This window comes from Peromyscus maniculatus, chromosome 4 (genome assembly GCF_049852395.1).
Source record: "Peromyscus maniculatus bairdii isolate BWxNUB_F1_BW_parent chromosome 4, HU_Pman_BW_mat_3.1, whole genome shotgun sequence".
NCBI lineage: Eukaryota > Metazoa > Chordata > Mammalia > Rodentia > Cricetidae > Peromyscus > Peromyscus maniculatus.
This window is the reverse complement of record NC_134855.1, coordinates 58,282,901-58,307,021: the sequence shown is the minus strand read 5'-3', so window position 1 is coordinate 58,307,021 and position 24,121 is coordinate 58,282,901. Positions and strand designations below refer to the sequence as shown.

The 24,121-nt window shown below is 41.3% G+C and overlaps 1 protein-coding gene across 1 annotated transcript in view; it reads left to right on the top strand.

The window, feature by feature from the left end:
* Positions 1 to 7,530: 7,530 nt before the first annotated feature.
* The window catches only part of Frzb (frizzled related protein), a 34,545-nt gene continuing 17,954 nt past the window's right edge, over positions 7,531 to 24,121 (top strand). The window contains exons 1-2 of the mRNA XM_042275553.2: positions 7,531 to 8,602; positions 15,544 to 15,591. Of these exons, the coding sequence (XP_042131487.2) occupies positions 8,125 to 8,602; positions 15,544 to 15,591 (526 nt within the window). The 5' untranslated portion in view covers positions 7,531 to 8,124. The remainder of the gene's footprint in view (positions 8,603 to 15,543; positions 15,592 to 24,121) is intronic.

Genomic DNA, 24,121 nt, shown 5'->3' with positions numbered 1-24,121 from the left:
CCTCCATTTACAATTTACCATTATATGAATGATATCATACTAGCTGATTCAGATACAAATACTTTAGAGAAAATGTTTGAAGAGGTAAAGAAAAATTTGCTTTGTTGGGAATTACAAATAGCTCCTGAAAAAATACAAAGAAGAAATTCCAGTAATTATCTAGGATATAAAATAGGTTTACAAAAAATTCAACCATAGAAAGTAGAAATTGGGAAAGATCAATTATGAACTCTTAATGATTTTCAAAAATTGATGGGAGATAGTAACTGGCTACAGTCCACAATTGGATTGACAACTAAAGAACTATGTAATTTATTTCAAACATTACAAGATGATAAGGACTTAAATAGTCCAAGAAAATTATCAGGTGAGGCTGAGAGAGAATTGGCTTTAATAGAAAAGAAATTACAGGATGCACACATGGATTCTTTGGATCCATAGCTTGATTGTATTCTGGTTATTTTACCTTCCATGCATTCTTCTAATGGAATTCTAATGCAGATAGAAGATAATATCTTATAATGGATATTTTTGCCACATAAACAGAGTAAAAAATTAAAGACCTATGTAAAAAAGGTTTCTCAATTGATCCCGAAAGGAAAATTAAGACTTTGTCAATTGACAGGAATGGACTCAGCAGAGATTATGATACCTTTTACTGATGCTGAAATTTCCTCATTATGAACCAAAAAATGAACAATGGCAAAGAGCTTGCAATAATTTTTTGGGAGAGATTAGAAACAAATATTCCAAAAGCAAAAGACTTCATTTTTATAAAAAGAACTCATTGGATCCTTCCTCACATGGTGTGGGGAACACCAATTTCTGGAGCCCCTACATCCTATACTTTTGCAAACAAGTCAGGAAAGGTAGATTATAAGTCATGAAGTTTAAGTAAACTGAGTCAAAGCCCTTATGATTCTGCTCAAAAGTCAGAATTATATGCTATTCTATAGTTACTGACTCCCAATATACAGAAAGAGTTATTTTACACATTGAAACTGCTGAACTTATGCCAGATGATTCAGAATTGACTTTGTTATTTATTCAATTACAAGAAATAATCAGAAATAGAAATTATCCCTTGTATATAACACATATCAGATCCCATACAGATCTACCAGACACTCTAGCCCAAGGTAATGGTGAAAATGATCAACATTGGTAGGAAATGTACTAGAAGTGTCAGAATTTCATAAGAAGCACCAGTTGATAGCAAGGGTTTGAAAAAAGATTTTTCTATCACTTGACAACAAGCCAAGGAAATTATAAGGAAATGTCTTACTTGTTCGTTTTATAACCAAACTCCACTACCTGTAGGAAGTAGCCCAAAGGGTACTCAAAGAAATTAAATTTGTCAAATGGATGTGTTTCACTTTCCAGAGTTTGGAATTAAATATGTATACCATACCATTGATATATATTCAGGATTTCAATGGGCAACTGCTTTGAGTTCTAAAAAGGCTGATTATGTAATTACATGTTTATTAGAAGTTATGGCCATCATGGGGATAACTATACATATTAAGACTGACAATGCTCCAGTTTAGTGGGTAGCTGTTCCAGCTTTGACCTTGAAACACTGCTCCTCGTGTGGCAGCAAGTAACTGTCATTACTGCCTATGACTTTCCCCTTGGGTGTGGCCAAGAGGAGACCCCTTAAGACTCAAGATGCATACATGTTCACTTTCTTAACTCCTCATGTCCTAGAGGCTGGATTTGTAGACCAAGTCAGAGTTTCCCAGAGAACTGCACTGGACTGTACCTCATCTCTCCCAGATCCTTTAATCAACCCTTTATTGGTTGTAAGTTACCCCTGAAATAAATCTCTTTTAATTACCAGATAAACTACATGGAATTGCCTTGTTAATTATAGCAAAACTCCAGCATATGTTTCTAGTAAAATAAAAAAGTTTTTTTTTTTGCATATTACAACATAAAGCATATTACAGGTATACCACACAGTCCTACAGGGAAAGCAGTTGTAGGAAGACCTAATCACACTCTAAAAGATATGCTTAATAAATAGGAAAAAGTAACAAAGACCCCTAAAGATAGATTATACAATGCTTCATTAACTTTAAATTTTTTAAATGCCAATGAGAAAGGAACAACAGCTGCAAAGGGACATTGGATAACAGAAAAGGCTGCTGAATTAAATTAGCCTGTATACTTTAAAGATGTGTTGACTTCAGAATGGAAACCAGGATATGTGTTACATTGAGGAAGAGATTTTGCTTTTTTTCCACAGAAGAGAAAAAGCTCTGGATACCATCAAAACTGATAAAGATTACATTAAAACAGGAAAGATCTCTTGATTACAGTTTTACCAGCATGACCATTCAATCTAAACTAACATAAAACTGACAAATGCTTTTAATTTGATCAGATAAAATCTACCAAAAAGGAAGCTCCCCAAAGTTAGGGTTGAGGACAGGGTTTTGTTTTTGTCTTTCCAGGAGAATGAAGGCATCCAACTAAGGAATCTAAAGAACACTGGACAAATGAGACAGCTGAAGAAAAAGAACGAATCATCCAGAGAAAATGTCCCAAGAAAAAGAGTAAATTGGCCTAATTGTCTAGCACATTTTCAATAGGACAAAATTTCATAAATCTTCCTAAATGTTTGTTTTTGCTGTTCTCTACAGACATATAAAGCAAATGGTCTTTTTGTAGTGCCAGGTAAATCTGGCTTTGGAGTTGGAGCGTGTCTCTCTTCTTCTCTAAACCCAAACATGTTTGTCAAAGGAAAAATCCAAAATTTCTTTCTCATATCAGAAGAGCAACCTGATGTGGGACAAAAAACAAAACAAAATTAAGAGATTATTCTATTGCCACTAATCTCATAATCTTTTATTTTGACTCTTTAAAAGTTTTCCTAAGGTATAAATATTATCTCAAAATTTATAAGATATATATTCATATATGTATATATATACATATATATATTCTGTTGTGATATTAATGGTCACATAGAGTAATAATTCTAGAAAAAAGCTTAATCTAGCTTCTTGTACATCATTTGGGTTTGAGTGTCAGGTAACTAGGAATTAAATTTTTGTACTCTGGATGTATTTAACAAATTGTGGTCCTTAATCCTCTCCAAGATCTGCTGCACGTGACATTTAAAATGTTTAAGTTTTCTACAACAAATCATGACCATTTCTAACAGTGACCTTTGAAGTCTCCAAGAGGATGATGGGGCCCCATAACAATAATTCCACCTGGATTGTGGTAATGTCACTGAGCTGACAGACACCACCCAAGGATCAATTTTGGACTACAAACTGCTCAGGACAAGTTCAAGATGGCTAACTGAGATGGTCCAGCCTCATGCACTACAATAGCCAGGACTTCAGAGAAGCCCTACACTTCCCCATTGCACAAAGACTGGCAACAAATGACACAGCTAGCTCTCCCCAGACTTCACCATTATTTCAATTTTATCAGAGTCTCCTAGAGATGCAGTCATACCCACAGACAGCAGGAAGCAGTCTGGAGAATACAATACCCACATTCCCAAGAGGTGGGTTGGATGGTGTTTGGTAATTCAGTGGGTTATGAACCTTTGTCATTGTTTAGGGAAGTTTGGTTACAAGCTGTTATTGAGAATAGTCAGGGAAAAAGCTGAACACAGAAGATTAGATTCAGGGATCTTGTTTTGAAAAGAAAAAAGGGGAATATAGAAATGATGAGAAAAAAGCATGGATTATTAAATCTACCTTCAAACCAAAAAAGCAACACTAGTCAAATACTTTCCATTGGTATGGATTTTTGTATATTGATACAAATTTGAGGTTATTTTTGCTATACTGTATATATGTTTCTACTCTTGTTTAAAATATTTTTGTATATTGATACAAATTTAAGGTTATTTTTATTAGAATATACTGTACATACATTTTAACTCTTGTTTAAGGTATTGTACTTAGGCAGTTCATTTAATAATGTAATGTAAATTTCTAGCCCTTGAAAGTTATTATTACAAACTATTTAAGATAATAAAGAAACTCGGGTTAGTAGCTAGTCACCTATTACAACCAAATTTGTAGTCATGCTAAGTATGTTTTCAAGGTCAAACAGATATATTTTAGATTGACAGGTGGCCTTCAAACACTTCAGAGATCTATAGAATATGGCACTTAAAATGTTTTATAATATAATGTCATAAAAAATATGACAATCAGACATGTCTGCTCCTGGCAATACTAATCTACTAAAGAGAGGATGGTAGGCATCAAAGAACATCTATATGGAGTTTGCTCTCTTTGTGGCAAAAGTTAGGCACTGGGTAAGAAACTGCCCTTGCCTTGACTGCTGATAAAGTACTGTCCAGGTTGGACAAGCAGGACGCAAAAGAAAGCAACTACTGAAATTTGCCAAGACTAAATTCTGCTTCACATAAATGTCTGTCAGATGTTCTAGGCTTGTAGGACAAAGATGGATACCCCAACATTTCAGAGAAATCTTGGGTGACTGTTCGGGTAGCCAGCTGTTTCTGTAATTTCTTAGTTTTGGAAGTGGTTTGCTCTGCACTTCCTGTTTACTCAACTAATATTATATCCTTCTCAGGTCTCTGATGGAGCTGAAGAGTAGATAGTTATAGTTTTCCTTGTTACCAAATTCAGAAAAGAAATTCACAAAAGAGGTATAAAGTGTATAAAGTTGAGAGACATGAAAGGATAGTTTTGGGTTAGAGTAATACAAATCAGGATGGAAAGTGAATTAGGTACAATACTTTGGACTCATCAAGATAGGATGGATAATGGAATATTTTCTCTGAACTTGCCAAATACAAATGGACTGGACATTTGTTAATGTAATTCTTATATGTTTATATTCATATATATATTTATTATACTTTATATATATACTATATATATATAGTTTTACTATGTTAGAGTTAAAATCTTCATTTTTTTATTTAGACAAAAAGGGGAAATGTGATATTTTGATTGCATTCTGACAATCAAGTTTGTTTGGATCAGAGGGCAGAGCTAGCCACTAGCTGACAAAAATTAACCATAGAGGTTTTGGAGGACTGAGGAAGTAGTAAGGCGGGGCTTAGAGAGGATCTTGACCCTTTTTTGGAGGAAGGAATGGAAGAGGTAGGTAGAAAGTCACTGGCGTCTGCTCTGTTGCTTCTCCGATCTTTCAGGTTCTTACCCCTAATAGCTGACCCCTGATTTTTTATTGATAAAGATTAATTAGAAAAAATGCATCAATTATCTTCTTTTGAAAATTGTATATGCCATTTAGGAAAGTAGAAAGAAAATAAAGTAATGCACTGGCAGGTGCTGAAGAATAGTTTGTACACATGAAGAATGTTTAAGAGAAACAATAGAGGGCCCGGGGAGATGGCTCAGTGCTTGGGAGCGATGTCTGCGTTTCCAGACGTGATTCAGTTCCCAGCACCCACATGGCAACTCACACCTGTCTGTAACTCTAGTTTCAGGGGACTTGACACCCATGGCAAAACACACCAATGCACATAAAAATAAAAAAAATTGCAGAGAGAGAGGGAGAAAGAGAAGAGAAGGCACAGATTCAACAGATTCAGATAAGTGCATACAAGGAAAGGAAATTCATCTTTGGTTTTAGTAAAGACAAATGTGGACTTAAAAAAAAATTGTGAGTGTCAGGTATTTTGGCGAATGCCTTTGATCCTAGCACTTGGGAGGCAGAGCCAGGCGGATCCCTGTGAGTTCAAGGCTAGCTTGGTCTGTATAGTGAGTTCTAGGACAGCCAGAGCTATATAGTGAGACCCTGTTTCCAAAACCAAAACAGAGAGAGAGAGAGAGAGAGAGAGAGAGAGAGAGAGAGAGAGAGAGAGAGAGAGAGAGAGAGAGAGAGAGAGAGAGAGAGAGAGATTGATTGTAGGAGGATTTGCTGGACAAAGGGATGGCTGACTGAAGCAAAGGAGCACAGACCTTGTGTCAGTGTGGATCATTCAAACACTCGGCTCATTTCTTCTCCCAAGAGATTTGAGATGAACAGAAACCATGTTTAACAACCTATCATGTTCACCATTCACCTTCAAATTTATCACAAATTCCTCCTATATTTTCTTTACCCAGTAAAGCCCCCAAATATTCTAATGTTGACTGTTTATAAACCTCTCCCCCACCCAAATGTTTTGTTTGTGCTTCTTCATTTTTTATTGAAATCATTTTATATAACTTTTGGCTCTTTTTTATATGACACCAAAATAATTGCCAACCAGGAGTAATTTATTTATTAATTAAATGGTGCCCTAGCTGCCATCTGTTGTTGATTTCCTATGAAGTGGACACACTTCCTCCTGAAAACACTGAAGTCACAGACCGCTGTTAATGATCATTTTTAGAGATAAAAATTCCATAAACTCAAGTCTGCCACACTGACTGACGTTCCCTAAGTGCCATTGGGCCAGTGCAGGGGTTAATTCCGTCTCCCACTGTGTGCTCTCAGAAGTGGAGGCCGACTTTCTCTGCCTAATATTGACAGCGGAGAAAGGCTGTCGGACTGTGTTGTAGGTTTTGCCTCAGCACCCGCTGTCTTCCTACACTGCAGTCCCTCTGCTCAAGGATTTCCCTCTGAAGGGGCACAGTGGTTGGGCCTCCGCAGGACTTCCCACATACAATGCTGTGAAAGCCAAGGGGGGCAGCCAGGGTGGAAACGGGAGACTTCTGGAAGGCGTAGCTTGTGGGGGATCTGTTTTCTATTTTCTCCTCCGGATTCAACTCATCTGGATGAGAACCATTTTCCTGTTTACTATTATTATTACCTGTGTGGGGTAGTTTGTCTGCACCGTTTATTTCCTGTTATATGAAACGCCCGTGAGAAGACTTAGATAATAAATGCATTTTTCAGTGAGAAAACTCGGGGCGCGGGGGATGGGGGGGAGGGCGAGGGCGGGATCCAAGTGCTTTAAAGCAGTCTCCACTCTTATGCTTTAAAAAAGAAAAATTCACAAGTTCCGATGCTACAGGGCAAAGAAAAACTCGGAAGGAAGGAAGAAAATTCCGGGTTTTTTTCCTGTGGGTTTATTTGTATTCGTGCACATTTTCTCCCCTTTTTGAGAGTCAATTTCTTCACAGTTACTCCAATCACAGACCCCTGGAGTCACTAGCTCTCGCTGGATGGGGCCCCACCACAGCTCTCAGGGGGCTGCGGTCTCTGCGACCGGGACATTTAAAGTGACTCTGCTCGCGCCTTCCGGACTCGGGGCAGGCGGAGATAGTCTCGGGTTTTCAGTGAGAAAATAGCTGCAAGGAGAGAAGGGCAGAGTGGGGTCCCGGGCCAAGGCAGAGGGGACTCATCCGTGGGTGCATTGAGACCGATTCTCCCGTGGGGACCAAAGGGTTCGTCTCTGGAGCCAGAGCCCGGAGTGGAGTGGCAAAGGTTCGCGGCTCCTGTCGGGAGCTGCCTAGGATTACAGCATCCTCACTGTTAGGCAAGGTCCCACCCATCGGCCAGTCCCCTGAAAACTCACTGCCTTCCGGGAAGGAGGAGCCGGAGGGCAGGGGACCACGGGGTGGAGCTCTTGTCAGCCGAGGTTGGAAGGAGCAGCTGCAAGCCAAGACGCACTGACCTCCCCTGAGCTCCTCCGGCGGCTTGCAGGATCTTCCCGACCCTGCAAGACTTGGCAAACTCCTACCTCCGCTCCCCATTAGTGTCTCCCCCCCCCCCCCCCCGCAACCCCAGGCTCCTCCCTCCGGGTCTCTCATCCTTCTCACTTTGCAGAATTCATCGCTTCTTCCAACACCTTTTTGTAACACCCCAGAGCTCCGAGTCCCTTAGCTGAATTCGACTTTTGTTTTTATTTCTCTCTCGCTTCCTTTTTCTGCCTCTCTCATCTGATTGATGTGCGGAGGTTGATGCCTCTGCCAGAGTGAGAGGAATAAATAGATGCTGCCTCGCCCAGAGGCTTAGACGCCTGGGAAGAGCAGCCAGCGCAGCAAAGCACCGGGCTCCGCCAAGTGTGTGGACCGGACCGGAGGACTCGGATCCAAGAGAGCTGTGATTGATTGTCGGAGGGGACAGCTCCCAGGTCGTTGTGCTCACCCCCGGAGTGCAGGAGACCGCGGAACGCGCCTTTCGCGTCCGCCGCCCGGCTGCGCCCTATCCCACCCTCCCGGGATCATGGTTTGCAGCGGCCCGGGACCGATGCTGCTGTTACGGGCTGGGCTGCTAGTCCTGGCTGCTCTCTGCCTGCTCCAGATCCCCGGAGCCCGGGCAGCAGCCTGTGAGCCCGTCCGCATCCCCTTGTGCAAGTCCTTGCCCTGGAACATGACCAAGATGCCCAACCACCTGCACCACAGCACCCAGGCTAACGCCATCCTGGCCATCGAACAATTCGAAGGTCTGCTGGGCACCCATTGCAGCCCGGATCTGCTCTTCTTCCTCTGCGCCATGTATGCACCCATCTGCACCATCGACTTCCAGCACGAGCCCATCAAGCCCTGCAAGTCTGTGTGTGAGCGCGCCCGGCAGGGCTGCGAGCCTATCCTCATCAAGTACCGTCACTCGTGGCCAGAGAGCCTGGCCTGCGAGGAGTTGCCTGTGTACGACCGTGGCGTGTGCATCTCTCCCGAGGCCATCGTCACCGCTGACGGAGCGGGTGAGTCCTGAACTCTGCCCGACCTCTGAGGAGGAGTTAATTAGTTGCCTTTATCTTCTAGCTCGCTCTTTGCTCTTCAGATCACTTAATCTGCCCTTTACCACTGAATCCTGTTGTTTTACTTAAAAAGAAAACAAAAAATTCACTTTATCATCTTTCCAAACAAACTCTTCCAACAGATGATCTGAATCATCCATTCGTCCCCTGCTCTTCACATTGAACCTCCAAAAGCTACACTTAATTTTCTTTGTTTCTTGGTGGATTCTTTGCAATCTCAATCAAGGTTGCTTTATCATTAGTGTTTTCACCGCTTAAAACTGTATGGAGACCTCAGAAAAAAAGGAAACCTTTGTTTTTTCCTAATCGTTAAAAATGCTAAGATAATGCTAATAAACTTCTTCTAACACAGAGATCTGTTAGTGACATGTATTTACGCAAAATCCAACTTCATCAATACTACCACCTTAAATTTTCCCTTCCTTTCGACGAAATAAATGATAATTCCAGTCAGACACAGCGATGAAATGTTATTGCTATGCACTGCTTATGAGCTTCTGTGGCTCACTTCAGCCAGACAGCCAGGGAACTGAAATAACAGGTCCTTTTCACATGCCCACATGTCTTCAAGTCATTTTGTAAATGGCATGTGGACAAATGGAGTTACATTTTAAGCATGTTATCTTCTTAGCCTTGTATAACTCTATTTTTAACCTCACCCTTTATCCCATCCATACTCTGTGTATTCACTACCCACACATTCACACTTTCCCCACTATAAAACTGAATTATAGTTCTATGTTTAATGGGTTTAATCACCATTTGTTTCATCACTGATGTTTGGTCTCATCGTGGCATTCACCATTTTAAGGCCCCCAACTCAGTCTAGTTCAGTATGGTCTATTTTCAGTAAAGTCAATATTTCTCTACCGATTAGCCGGAATCTCCGCTTTTCCCCTTCATGTACTTTAAAGATAAAGCTTTAGCAAACCAGTGGTCCTTCTCAGAATCTCCTAGGACCAGCTGTTGTCAGATGTGTTTCATTTGGTTGTATCATCTCCGTTCACTTCTTCAACATCAGCGTTTCCTTCTGCTTTTCAGCTTGCTCAGGCTGGGCTCACATCCTCAGTTCATAGTTAATGAATCAGTTATTAGGGGGCTGATTCAGAAAAATTACGTTCACTAAGAGAGGGTGAAAGGGAGAAAAAAGTACAGAGAGCTGAAAATCGAAGACAGAACAGAAAGATCTCACAGCTTTCTGGCGATTACTTTACTTAGCTTAGCACCATGAATATAGGAACTGTCTTCTGAAGGTCAATTAACAATCGAGAGCTAGTCGCATAAGGTAATCCAAAAGAAACATTCTTTTTACTGTTTGGCTAAAGGAGAACTCTTGAGCCCCTGCACTGACTGAAGTCGCAGGCTTGCAGACACTGTTAGAGCTCAATGCAGTTGCTATCCTGGCTGGACAAACACTGTTAAAGTCGGTTAAAGGATAGCACTCTTCTCAGGCCAACTACTAGGAATGATGTGTTTCACTCTGAAATGCATGCTCCCCTGAGAAGACAAACTTTGCTCCTAAGCCTAAGCCTAGAGAAGGACCTGGAAGGAGTGAGGTTTGGCAAGTCTACATGCTCTCAAAGGCCATGGTCAGTGCGGATGAGAAGCAGTTTCATTAAGCGTTCAGAGTTACCTATCACCAAAGACCAGACATGGCACAATGGCCACACTGAAACACTCACACGGGTCATGCATAGGGACAATTTGTCAGTCCAGGAGATATGATTGTTGAAATGCTTTAAAGTTCCATAGTATTTGTTTTACTGACAGCATCTTTGGAGGGCAGGGGGTACAGTTATGATGCTCCCATGCCTCAATTTCCATATGAAGCAGTGACCAGGAGATGAGGACAGGGTTAGAGAGATACATGCTGGCCTGAAGGGGCCCCTGGCTTCCAGTCTGTTGAAAATTACACAGTTCCTCTGTTGGGTGAAACTGTCAGATGCCTGGCATTATTTAATACTGCCGCATGGAGCTGGAGAGATGGTACTATGATTAAGAGCACTGTGGTTAACCAGCTCCTCCAGAGGACCTGGGTTTGACTCCTAGTACCCACATGGTAGCTTAACGGTCTGTAACTCTAGTTCTGGGAGACTTAATGCCCTCTTCTGGCCTCCATGAGTACTGCATACAAATGGTGTGTAGACATACATACATACAAGCTTACAGTGCAGAACCAGGTGCTGAATATGGGCACTGCACACATGTGGTGCGCAGACATACATGCAGGCAAAACACCCATATACATAAAATAAAAAAAAACTACCAAATGTCACAATTTTAATTAATTTATTCTTTGGTTTATTGGGATACAATAGTTTACAATTTTTTTTTTTATTTTCCTTCCTTCAGGAATAAGCAGAATCCCTGTGTTTTAGGACTAGATCCTATCTAACCAGATATGAAAATGAGATCTCTCTTTAAGGAGTTGTACAAACCTTCACATTCCTGTATCAAGAGGATTTTGGTTCATTCATACCATTCATGATTCTCTGTTTATACCTAACATATCGTGACTCAACAAATAAGCTTAGGGCATTCAACAAAAAAAATGAAATCTGAATGGAGCAGACTGATGCTTCAAACTACTTTCACTTCCAAAACACTATGAATGAGCGTTTTTTGTTTGTTTGTTTGTTTTTTGTTTTTTTGTTTTGTTTTGTTTTATAAAGAACATGAGACTTGTTGGCCATAGCTAATAATTTCATGTTAAGTTTATTGTATATTTCAGGTTAACTGTAAAGTAGGACTTAACACTACTATTTGAGAGCTCAGCTCAGTTTGTCCATTCTACTTGTTATTTGAGACATTTAGGCAAATCTTCAAGATGGCACAATGAGTGAGGCTTAGGAACCAGGTACACGGGCCCATGACATTCTGGCTATAGGGAAATGATATGATATTTCTTTAACCCTTACATGTCATTAAAGGTAAATGTGTCTGTATCCTAAGGGCAAGGTGGGGACTAGACAGCATGTGAGCCGTTGAGTCTTGAACCTGGTGCCAAGAGATCACTGAACACATCGCTGCTGCTGTTTTTCTGTTTTTATGGCTGTTGTATCAAGTGGACTCACTTTTCCTTTTCATTGGTTTATTTGAACTTGATCAATGCACACAACAGTCTCGAATTCTTAGCAGGATTTACTCTGGGGTCCGATTGGAGAAGCAGGTTTTACTTCTTCTGAATACAGAAAATTAATGTTTCCTTTCATACAAATCAAGCTAGAACTCAGGCTAAGGAGTAAATTCCTAGGGGAATAATAGGAAAAATAAAGAGTGAGTTTGACTGATGTCTGTTAACTAGAAATAGTTTATTGGAGGAGAGACTTACAAGCCTCTGCCCCTCCCTGAGGAGCTACAAGCAGTTAACAGTTGCGGGGAGCCGGGGTAGGGGTGAGGGGTGGAGGTTGACCTGGAGGCTCCGCCCCTTCTTGTGTATCTATAGGCAGGTTGTGGTTGCAGGGAATAGAAAGACATTTTCTTCAGTAGTGTGGCCACTGGTGAGTGGCCCATCCTCATGTGAGTAATGCTCACCCATGCTCCTATAACTAACTAATCCTGATCAAAGTCACTAGGTCACCAAAAAGAAAAAGAGAATGAACTTATGTAAAAACACGTGAATGATAGGGTATTGCACACCTCTTTCTAAACCACCAATGGCTTTGCTGTGCCAAGAGCTTCATAATCACCCTTTGCAAACATCTGGTTATTGCTGCCTTCCAGCGTGCTCCCCCAGCTCTTGCACAATGTATTCTTCAGGCCCTGGCCTGGCAGCGCCCCGCCACCTTTCCCATGCGATGACGGCTGTTAATCATCTCTTCACTTTCCGAGGAACAGGCAGCCTTTTCTTCAGCGTTCGCCCTGGTCTACAAATATTTGAGGGGCCAAATACCAAGAAGGAAGGATGTGAACAAGAACATGGGATGGAAAGAAGTAAAAATTTTAAATTAGGACTAGAAAGGAAAAAACATGATTCGAAGGCTCCTTCATCATGTTGATACCAAAAGGCATTCTGCCTGGCTTGGGGAGAGAGTCTGTACTGTTAATTTTATTTAGCCATAACCTAATTGTCAGTGCTAGTGGAACCCTAGGTTGTCCCTAACTTATTTTAATCAGTCACCTTTTGTCTCCCTTTTTACCAAACTTTGAAATAATTGTTGGAAGAGAAAAACTGACCATGTTGTCTTTGGCCTTTGTCTTTCTGCTAGGTGTTTAGAAAGCACGTAAGAGCTACTGCGTAGATGTGTAATTTTGAGTAATGAAGCACCAGCTTCGGTCTAGACCTTTAGAGACAATCACAGTTTCACAGATGCAAACCCTTAGCTGAGTGTCATTCATTTTCAGCAAGTCACCTGACTGACATTGGTCAGCATTGGTGTCTAAGAAGGGGAATGAATGATTGGTAAAGCACAGAATGCATGCTGAACGACAACCACACCAGGGAGAGGACCCGCTGTCTCAGGACAAGGATCCTTAGTGGTGACCGAATAAAAGCTGATGACACATACTGTGTTCTAGGCTTTGTCACAGGCATTGTGCGTATGAGTTTTCACAACAGCTCCATGTTGCTCCGAGTTTACTGGAAAGACTGCAAGGTACGTAGAGAAGTGACTCGTCAAGTTAATTGAGTGTGTGAGAAAGCAAAGGTTCAGACCAGAAGCTGTTCAACACTACCCATCTTCCCTTGCTAAGAAAAACAATTTTTGATCTTTTTGGAGAACCTGTGTCTTTTGTTCTTTAGGTTAAAGTTCAAGGAGCAAAGTATTTCCATTGTGTTGACTTATGGCTTAAAAGGATAAAAGGGCGCCCAGGACAGTGGGTTCCGAGAGATAAGGAATGACTGTTTGGCCACGTTGTTGAGATAGGAGAGAATGTCCATGCCACACTCTTCTAACCAAGTCCCTCAGGCTCAGCGTGCTGCGGAACTCACGCTTCCCTGTCCTCCCCACTTATTCTCCAGCATGCTTTGTGCTGTTTCCAGGCTTTAATACTGTAGTCATTTAGGCTTAGGATTCTGCCTTGCCTCAGCCTGGTGTTCCATAGGTATCAAGTACTACTCCTCTATTCAGAATCAGATTTCTTGCCTTCTCTCCGGGCTCACCAGGGACAGGGATTATGATCCTGCACCCATGACCGTCTCTTTTATCTGCAGTATTCCTCATTCATCTTCTGGTAAGAGGATTTTTCTGAAATGTCTGTCTATTGCTCCCATCCTTTGCGTCTCCTCCTTAGATTCACTCCCTTCTTCCCCTCTGTTTAGAGTCACCCTTTGCTTGCCCCAGTCTCTCTCTATCCATGCCGGGGGACATTCGAGTCCCATAAAGAGTGCTGGATCTGCCACCTTTGTGGCACTGTTCTCACACAGGCAGGCTCTTTTTCACAGGAATCCCTCAAGATACAAAATCTAGCAATCACACAGTATTGACAATTTCAATTCAGGATAATTTTGATGGTAGAATTTCAAATTTTGACTATCTGGAAAAAATGATCAGGAAGTTCTGGTTTTCTCTAACAGTTCTAACAGCTGAATCCTTCAAATTTTAAAAAGCATAGAAACATCTCTGGTGATGAGAATATGAAATAAGGAAAACATTAACCTTGGCTTAACTGTTTCAAAGGAGCACCCCACCCCCAGAAGCTTTATTTTTTTCATCTCATATAAACAGTAAATGCTAAATGTTTTAAATGTAGACCGATACAATTCATTCATCTACAGGGAGATTATTTTATATAAACCATATGCATTGTATCTCATCATTCTTCAGGAATAGAAACATTGGCATTTTACCTTAAAATTTGGGTACATTATCACGAATAAAGTTTGAATAGCATGAAAGTCATTAAGTTAATGGTTTATGTCAAATGCTTGTAAAACTAGTATTTGTTGTTTATTCATGTATCTGGAGACCTCTCTCTTTCCTTCGATACAGCTTTTTGCATGTTAGTTATGGCCATGTGTGTAGCTCAGTGGTAGAGCCCATGTTTAGCATGCATGAAGCCCTGGGTTTGATACCCAGCACCTTAAACCCTTTTCCATTTTATGTTTTATGTGACCTCTGAAGAAAAGAGGCAGAGGAAGAATGCTGGTTCTGTTGAGCTAAGTAGAGTTATTTAGCACTGAACTTGTTTAGCATTAAGTGTTAATACAAGGACACAACTCTAGCTTGAAAGTGTGAGCTGAGTGTCAGCGTGAATCCATGGTCAGCTACTGTGTCTCTCCGCATGGCACTCTGTAGGGGCACGCAGCACAAATCATTAGAGGCTGCTCTCCTAATTAGAACACAGAAAGCCATTATCATTACTGTTTTCTGGGATCACAGCATCATGAAAAGAACCAAGGGCAAATCCTAATTATTGCCACATCTATTAATTGTACTGGCTTGAGCATCTACGAGTGCTAGGCTTCCTTTCTGCTGAACTGTTTAGTCTGCGTTTAACAAAGGGCCTGGAGTTCCTTCTGGATTTCCCATAGACACTGTGCCTGAAGAGTATGGCACAACCATTCACTGACACGCTGTATTGGTTCTATCTATCACAGAGTCACACATGTTGAGTTAGTGCCTAATATTTATGTGGGCTTTACTGAGATAGAATACTCATTCACAGTGTTTATGAAATTCAAGAACACCTTATTTATTAAATGCTAAAATGTTATGGTCAGGTGATGGGGATTCATGAGCAACAACTTTCAATCACATCCAAGTAAGGACCTCATCCTTATTCAACCCCCAATAGTGGGGCTACTTCACAGCACTAATGAAGGATCATTTCCTGGAGACATTTGGTTCTGACCCAAGTCAAGCTGTCACAGAATTACATTTTGTAGGTGAATTCCTGAAGTAATAACTCTGTTATCATTCTTTCTGTATTCTGTCGCCTTTCAGATTTTCCTATGGATTCTAGTACTGGTCACTGCAGAGGGGCGAGCAGCGGTGAGTACATTGCTGTTCCTGGCTTTCATTCGTGGGGTAATTTATCTTTGATATGGTCTTAATACTTACATTTTATTTGCAGATATTTGTGTCCCACTTTAAAAATAAACATAAAAATGATTTCCTTATCTATACTGACTTTATTTTTAGTGTTAGTATATTAAAATTGACCTCTTGGCTTACAGTTTAGTATACAAATATGTTATTAAGTGTATAGATTCATGTAGTCACAGTTCAGGATAATTCACAGATTATTCACACAGAGAATAATTCTATCACCCATCACCATACTCCTTTATGTTTTTTTTTTTTTTTAAATTAGTGCAAGTTTCACCTGCTTTTAAGCACTAGCTATTCTCTGGCACTATAATGTCTTTGGGGATTGTCAGCTAGATGGGATCTAGGAATGTAGCTTCCATGGTAGGGTATATAATCTTTCAAGATTATTATTTTTTTCCAGAGCTGAGGACCGAACCCAGGGCCTTGCACTTGCTAGGCAAGCGCTCTACCACTGAGCTAAATCCCCAACCCCTCAAGATTATTTTTTGTCACTCAGAATAATGCCTCTGAGAATTACTGAAGTTATTACATGTATCAACAATTCACCCCTTTTGTTGAGGAATAACTCATTATTTGGGTGTATACAATTGATTTATGTGTTTACTACATGAATAATAGGTTGTTTTAGCTGGGGGCATGCATAAAAAGAGGTGCTATAACTATTTGTGTGCTTTTGTATGAATGTTAATGTTCATTTCTCACGAATAAATATCCAGGGATAGGATTGCTGCTGGTCATGGGGTAAGTATTTATTGAACTTGGTTAAAAAATGCAAAGCTGTTTTTAAAATAACTGTTCAGGGTAGGGGCACAGCTCAGTTTGTAGAGTACTTGCTTAGTATGTGTGAAGCCCTGGCTTTGGTTCCCATTACCACAAGCTGGTGCATGCGTATAATCCTAGCACTCAAGAGTCAGAAAAGAAATATCAGAAATTTGAGTCCAGCCTGGGCTACATGACATCCTGTCTCAAGGCAAAACAAAACCACAAATAGGTCTATTCAGTTTTGTACTACCAACATCCAAGAACTGCAGGGTTTCTATAGTCTCGTCAGTGTGCAGTATTGTCTGATTTTTGCTTTGTTGAACTATTTTTGGTATCTTGGTTATCTGATTGTCTCTTTCATGAAAGTTGAGATTTTTTTTTTTCTAGTTCTTTATGTGGACAGTTATTTAGGACTGGGTTCTGGGCATTTTAAAGCATAGGTCACTCAAAAAGCCAAACCAAACCGAACCACACAAAGAGATAGGTAATAGGACTTGAGGTTGCATTCAAAGTCTTTTAGAGAGGTTGGTCCTCCGTCTTCCCAGGGGTCAGCTGTGTTAGGTTAGGTTCTAAAGTAGTCTTCTGCAGGTGATGATGTCAGCCTCCGGTCTCTTTCCAGTCTCTGCAGTATCTTTTAGATTCAATCCAGGTGTGTCATCAAGGTGATCTATAATCCACAGTTACTTTTTCAGTTTGTAGAACATTGTTTAGTCAAATTCACACACAGCCAGGGGAGAGTCCAGCAGTTTGCAATCACTGATGCAGGGCCACTTCCCAAGCTCTTTCCACTCTGGGATCTCCTCAGTACTTTTCAGTTCCTTGGAGCAAGCACCCCATTTTGACCCCTGATAGAAAGCCAGGACCTTATTCTTCCCACTCTGCCATCATTTCTTGTGATTGCTCCGGCATCTGGGGCCAAGAAGTGGATGGATGTAAACAAAACAACAGGATCTCCTGATCTTTTAGCACCATTGGTCCCCTAATCAAAGAGGAAGGGGCTCCTCCATCAGGGTTTTAGGCTCATTTGACACAGTTGATACTGTTACCTCTGCCCTGGGATGGGTTACAAGAGACTGGATCTCTACTTTTGGAGCCAGACCTACAATGCCCACTTCCAGATTGCAGGTTGTACAGAAACAGATTGGCAGGTGATAGAGAAAGAAATATGATGAGCCCACTGTCCTGTGATGGGCCTGGTTTCCTTCCCTAATCTTTCTGCTGTTTATGTTTGAGCATTCCTAAGAAGCTGCTTCGTGCATTCTACTCAGGGTATGTTCTGTGAGGGAGAAAGAATGGGCCTTATTATTGCATCTTACGACACAATAAACCTTTTAATAAAGTGCAAAAAAGCACAAATAAACCAAATAAGTTAGTGCATTTTTGTAGGCACTGTCTTGTAAGGACCACACACCAGGATAGTTAATGTTAGCAGTGTTCTAGATGCTTCTGAGTCATTGCTACTTGCACATTCCTTTACAATGGTAGCTTCTAGTCAGCACTCTAATACTGCAGTTTAATTTTGCCTGGTCTTGAATTTTCTATGAATAAAGGTTGCCTTTGGTTGTACAGTGGCTTTCTTTGGTCTTCGTGATAACACAATAGCTTTCATTTGCATTGCTAACACTGTCCATCATTAAACATACCAGGCATAATTCTTCCTAATGTTACTGGGTATTTGGGTTGTTTCTTATTTCTGCTACTGTGTCTAAAGGCTGCATAGTTTCTACATAGCATTTTTTTTTCTGGTACTTCTCACTGATTTTGGTCAGTATGCTATATTTTGTCACGTACCTTGTAAGTGAAAGGGAAACATTTGTCAATTCATGAGTAGGATTGAAATACAGATTTTCACTCATCAGTGACATCTATTGAGTATTATCGTCAGGTTGGCCGGAAGTACTGTAAGGTAGCCCTAATAACCATTGACCTTCTGTAAAAGTAACCGATTTAAAATTATTTCGAATTTTTGAAAATGAAAACTTGGTTTTGGTGTAATGCAAGGGTGGAGGGGGATGGGAGAGTGTGGATGGAGCAGGCAGCCATTGTTCTGATTAGCTCTGGGTGCTCATTTCAATGGCCATGGCTGAGCCAAAGGTACCAACACTGCATCCATGATTTCAGGCCTCACATCAACTCCCAGGCCCTCCCCATGATCCCGAGACAGGAAAAGGTGCTGAAGAGTACCCCATCCGTACCCACAAAAGACTCCATGACAAAGCTGGTTCTCACCCTGCTAAAGCAGCTAGGCTGCAGATGCCCGGTAGAGACCCACAGTGAAATAAATCCTGCTTTCCAGAGCGTGCTCATCCTGGGCGCTATTTAAAGTATTTTAAGTTCTGGTGATACAATTTTCAGTCACATAAAAGCAGCCAGACACTGTTGGTGCCTATGCTACTCGGAGGCTCACTCGTTTTGTTGTATTTGTGTAAAACAAACTAGAAAGCTCACTTGTTCGGTGACACAATTGATCAGTCAGAATTTCCGGCCAAATTCTGTGTGTGTGTTTGAGTTGTCAATTTGTCTGAAAGTTCTGGTTAGAGCTTCAGTGTGTCAATGAGCAAAGACATCAAAAACACAATATACAAAAATGGATCCACTTGGAGTAGGGTGTGGTGGCGCATGCCTTTAATTTCAGCACTCTGGAGGCAGAGACAGGCAGATATCTGAGTTCAAGGAAGCTGGTCTACATACAGAGTGAGTTCCAGGACAGCTAGGGCTACACGGAGAAACCCTGTGTAAATGTAACAACAAAACCCAAACAAAAGAACAGCCCCAAACAATAACAGCAACAACGTAATAAAAACAGATGCACTTAGAAAACTACAGCGTGAAGGCTGTGTTTCTGGGATCAGCGTTTTTTCTTTTCCCAAATGTTTCCTTTTCCCTGGTATAACCCCGGGCAAGGAAAACAACAGGGAAGCCGAGTCCGTTCTGTGTGTGTGTGTGTGTGTGTGTGTGTGTGTGTGTGTGTGTGTGTGTGTGTGTGTAGGGGGGAACATTGACATGGTACATGTTTTCAAAAGTAAATGCAATTTGTTCATGCTACTTTTTATTCTTTGGAGAAAGGTAGCAGCTGAAAAGGCTCATGATGAAACAGGAAATGAGGAAGACACAAAACCATTCTAGCCCACATCGTGACCCCTTTCCAAAATGTCAAGCGTTTGTGTCCGGAATTTAGGAAAGAGTTACTTCCCTCCAATTAGTTTATTTGTTGCCTTAACACTTGACATATTTTCCCTTCTTCTTTGGAGACTGTGACTCTGAACAGCTTCCAATTTGTGAGTGTATTTCACTCTTGTAAATCTACTATCATAAAAGTAATAGATGTTCTGTATTTACATAGTATGGGGTGTGGAAAACAATTCAGTTCCATTCCACAGAGTCACTTTGTCAAATTACCATGGAAAATTAAGAGGGATGTTTAATTCATTCAACAAAAGGGTACAGTTTTGTTTGTATCTTGGTTCATTTTGTTTGTTTTTTTGAGGTAGGGTCTGTGTAACCCAGGCTGGCTTTGAACTCCCTGTGCAGCTGAAGATGAGCATGAACTTCTGATCCTCTTGCCTCCACCTCCCAAGCACTGGGATTGCAGCTGGCACCACCACACTTTGTTTTAAGCATGGCTGGAGAGGAATCCAGGCTTCGTGTAGGCTAGCAAACACTCCCACAACTAAGCTACAGTCCCAGGCCAAGGTGTCAGCTAAACTGAAATAAACCAAAAATAATTCTAGTTTTGTACGTGTGATGACAACTTATGAGCATTAACATTAAAAAATACACAAAATTTTCCAGGGAGGCGATAGTTGATGAGTTCTGATGTACTGTGCATGTGTGACCAAATTACTTCACTGGTCTTTCCCAATATGCCTATCGGGTTGCATTGGCCTCTGCCCTCCTTTCTGCAAATGCTTGCTGACAACAGAGGCTGAATTAACCATGTGCAACTGGGGGAAATTAGCACGGGTAAATAGTACTTTATGTGATTGTACTGTAGTTTACAATTACAGGTCTTTCCCCAACCCACCCATTACGTATGGAAACTGCCACTTCAATTTTCTTTCTTTCATGTTCTCTTCCTTGAACTGTTGGCAAAACTGCCTTAGTTCTTCTGCCCCAGGCACAGCACTTCCCAAGGCTCTCTTGCTTGTGCCCCTTTCCTCCCTCTGCATAACGGGTGTGTGTGTGTGTGTGTGTGTGTGTGTGTGTGTGTGTGTGTGTGTGTGTCACTCCTGTGGATTCATTTGCTCACAGAGGGTCTTCATTACGTCTCTGACTGGGGTTCTGCTTGCTCTCCCAGGAAGAATAGTGTATTTCTATTTCCTATCTCCCTTTCCTATTTACGTTTCAGATACAACGTATTTAACAACAAAAACAATCTCTTAATAAATAATTTCCATCTTGAGTGATGTGGCATCATCTCTTTCCTAAGCTCCCAGCACGAGAGTTTCAGAGTTGGCTTGAATCCATCCATCTTCCCATTTTTCAGAATGTAATGGTAACAGGTTTCTCTCAGACCTCCCGTACATCAAGGGCCTATCAGAAGACAAAGCAGTCGACAGAGTGGCATGTCTCCTTTCTTCCCCCTCTCTTATGTAGGTGGCATTGGGCAGATGTGACACTGTAAGTTAGGCCAGTGGAGCCCATTTTGTCTCTTTGGTTTTTGATTTTAAGGACATCACAAAACAGTTAAAGGGAACACAAAATTGCCTTGACTCTTAGACTCCAAAACAGTGTAGAGAGCAATTGATTTAAATATTTCTAAAAATCTAATCTTGAAGAAATAAATGCAGTTTCCTATTCTTGGTGATGCAATATTCGTCTTTGCAATCTTAAGCGATTTCCTCGTACAAAGCACAAATCATTATGAATTGAGACCTTTATTACAAAATTTGAGGTTTATTTTTATAGCTGTGCTGAGCCCATGTTACTTTTGGTTTTCAAAACTTTTTTCTGTTACCTAGGTTCACCAGTCAACTTCGTCATATTTTTCTTTAACCCAAAATAAAACTTCACATAAACACACACACACACACACACACACACACACACACAAACACAAAATTTGCCTTATGAAGAAAATAAATGTTATTTTAAATATCCAATGAATAGCTGCTAAGTCACTTCATTTTATGGGAAAAAAATGAAGGAATGTCTTGTGATTTTTAGGTTAATGGTGTTTTACTGAAGTTTAGTTAAGAGTAAAATGAACAAATATCAAGTGAGTGCTGCCTTGAGTTTTGACAATGTCTGCACGTGTGTGTGTGTGTGTGTGTGTGTGTGTGTGTGTGTGTGTGTGTGTGTGTGTAGCCATCTTTGGGAGAGTAGGATAAAGAGTATTTTTGTCATCCTTAGAGATTTCCCAGCCTACACCAGCAGGGTTCTAATTCTCATTAGCATGGATTAGTGCTGCCGCCATTAAATCTTCAGCTTTGTGCAAACAGATCCACCTCCCAGGGTGTCCTTTGTCACTGGCAGCTTTTGCTTAGATTTATCTATTAAGTTGTATTTCACTGGTCTCTGTGTATGATCGTACACCTTCAAATGGCCGAAATACCAGTGACATTAGAAACTTCTGGCTTTTGAAATATTGTCCCCAGCTCAAGGGAGTTACTGGTTTCTGATTCTTCAGGAATGGTTTTTACGACACCCTCCCCCACTCCCTTCTCCTACTTCCCGTTTTATCACTGAGCTCAGACAACTAGGATTCTGATGGCTTTTGTTCTTAACATCCCAGGAACAACAAGACTCTGGAGATTTTCCATAAGGTATCCTTTTGATGACTTTAATGTCAGGGCGAGGGAGGGTGGTTGGCCCTAGGGGTGGACTCTCCAGATGTTTTCCCAGCTCCTTGTTTCTAGAAGGGTAGTGGAACGAACCTTATGGAATGCACGTTGTCTTTGGCCATTCTCCATCAGAAAGTTGCCAGAACAAGCCTGGCATCCGCCCTGTTGCTGTTTGGATGCTCTGTGATCCTGCAGATGGACCGACATCCTAACTTCTGCTCACTCACCTGCGGCCTTGCTCTGCTGCAGCTAGCCGTTCTCTTTCATGGGCAGGCTTCCCTTTGCCATGTAGTGACGGTGCTGGCTTTATACTCTTAATTTCAAGCATCCCGCACTGTACCTACGTCTGCTCTTCCAGATGATTCAGTCTGGAACTGCAGCTGATCTTCCTTACTCCTCTAAGACTGCCTGCCCATCAGCTACCATTTACTCTCTGCCCAGCCTCTGACTTCTTCATTTATGTGAGATTTTTATTGTTGATGGGGAGAAGTGGTTTTCTTGAAACTCTCTTTAATTCCCCCTTTTTCTCTTTTTGTGGCAAATTCTTAGCAAGATTCAATGGAGTAAGTCACTCAAATGTGTGACTGACACGCTTTCGGAAAGAAACTTTAGGGGAGAAGCCGTTTGTGTGACGGTTTTACCTGCACCAGGTTTGCCTTTCATTTACAACGTCGGTCTCCTTCCTCTTTCTCCGTACTTTGCACAGCTGTGCGCCTGATCCTCATGCTTCACAGGGACACCGTCGCTTCCTCCTTCAATGAGAGAGTCAAAGCTGTTGACTAAACGGCTCTCATCCACCCCCAACGAATTCATCATCCTGTCAGCGTCGGGACCCTCTGTCCTTATCTCTTGTGTAGTGGATAAGTGTCCTGGCTTTCAAAGCCCCATTCTCCTTGTTTTTTTTTTTTTTTTTTTTTTTTTTTTTTTTTTTTCAGGGCCCTGTCATCTCCTTGCCAATTAAATTCAATGGACCCTTTTATTTTTTAACCAACTTCAGCTTGGAGGGTCATTTGACAAAGAGATTGCCCTTCGTTCCCCCCTTAGAATTTCCTGTTTTTCCAGCTTTTGTGACTCCATGCCCTCCTGCGTTTCCTCCCACGTCTCTGGATGCTCCTCCGCAGCCTCCTTTGTGTACTTTTTCTTCTCTGTTTTTTTTTTTTTTTTTTTTAAATCAAGTTAGCAAGAAGTTGTTCTTGACTGGGCGACCATAACTCACCTTTCCAGATTTATATTTGAAGAGCACTTCCACAGAGGACTCTGAAAGCCGGAGTGGTTTAGGCCATCAGGTTATGCATTGCACATACACAATATGCTTCTTTTTCATAACACACACGGAGTTGGCTGTGTGTCATTAGTTTGTACCTTTTGCTCTGGCCATGTTGTCCATCAGCTGTCCCACAGTCCTGGGACGGAGCCTAGAATGTGGCACATGGCAAGTAAATATTAGTACAGCGGATGAATGAGCACACTGCTGACTGGAAGGCTTCAACAAGTGTTCTCTTTTCCTTTCCCACCTGATATTTAGAGAAGCTTGGCTGTCCCAGGGTTATGAGAGAGAGGACACTATCTTTTCTGCAGCAGGGAGACACAGGCGTGGTGTGGAATATATTCACTGATGTCTAAAACTACTTAAGGACAGATGAACACTATTATGAACTGCTATTAGGCAGTTGAAAAGATGTCAAGGTCAAAGTTGAGGGTGTAGATATTCACTTTGTATGAATTTACTTCGTGAATCTTTAAAAGTTTGCCATGGCCTGCTCCTCAGTGTCTTAGAGTGGAAGGAAGGAGACAAATGGATCTTGGGTCAGATGCAATGGTATGCACTTTTGGCACAAGTTAAAATGCTCTCTGATCTCATCAGAATGGTCATTCATGAGAGGGCAATGGGAATGTAATACATAGAATTGTACTTTCTCCTTTTC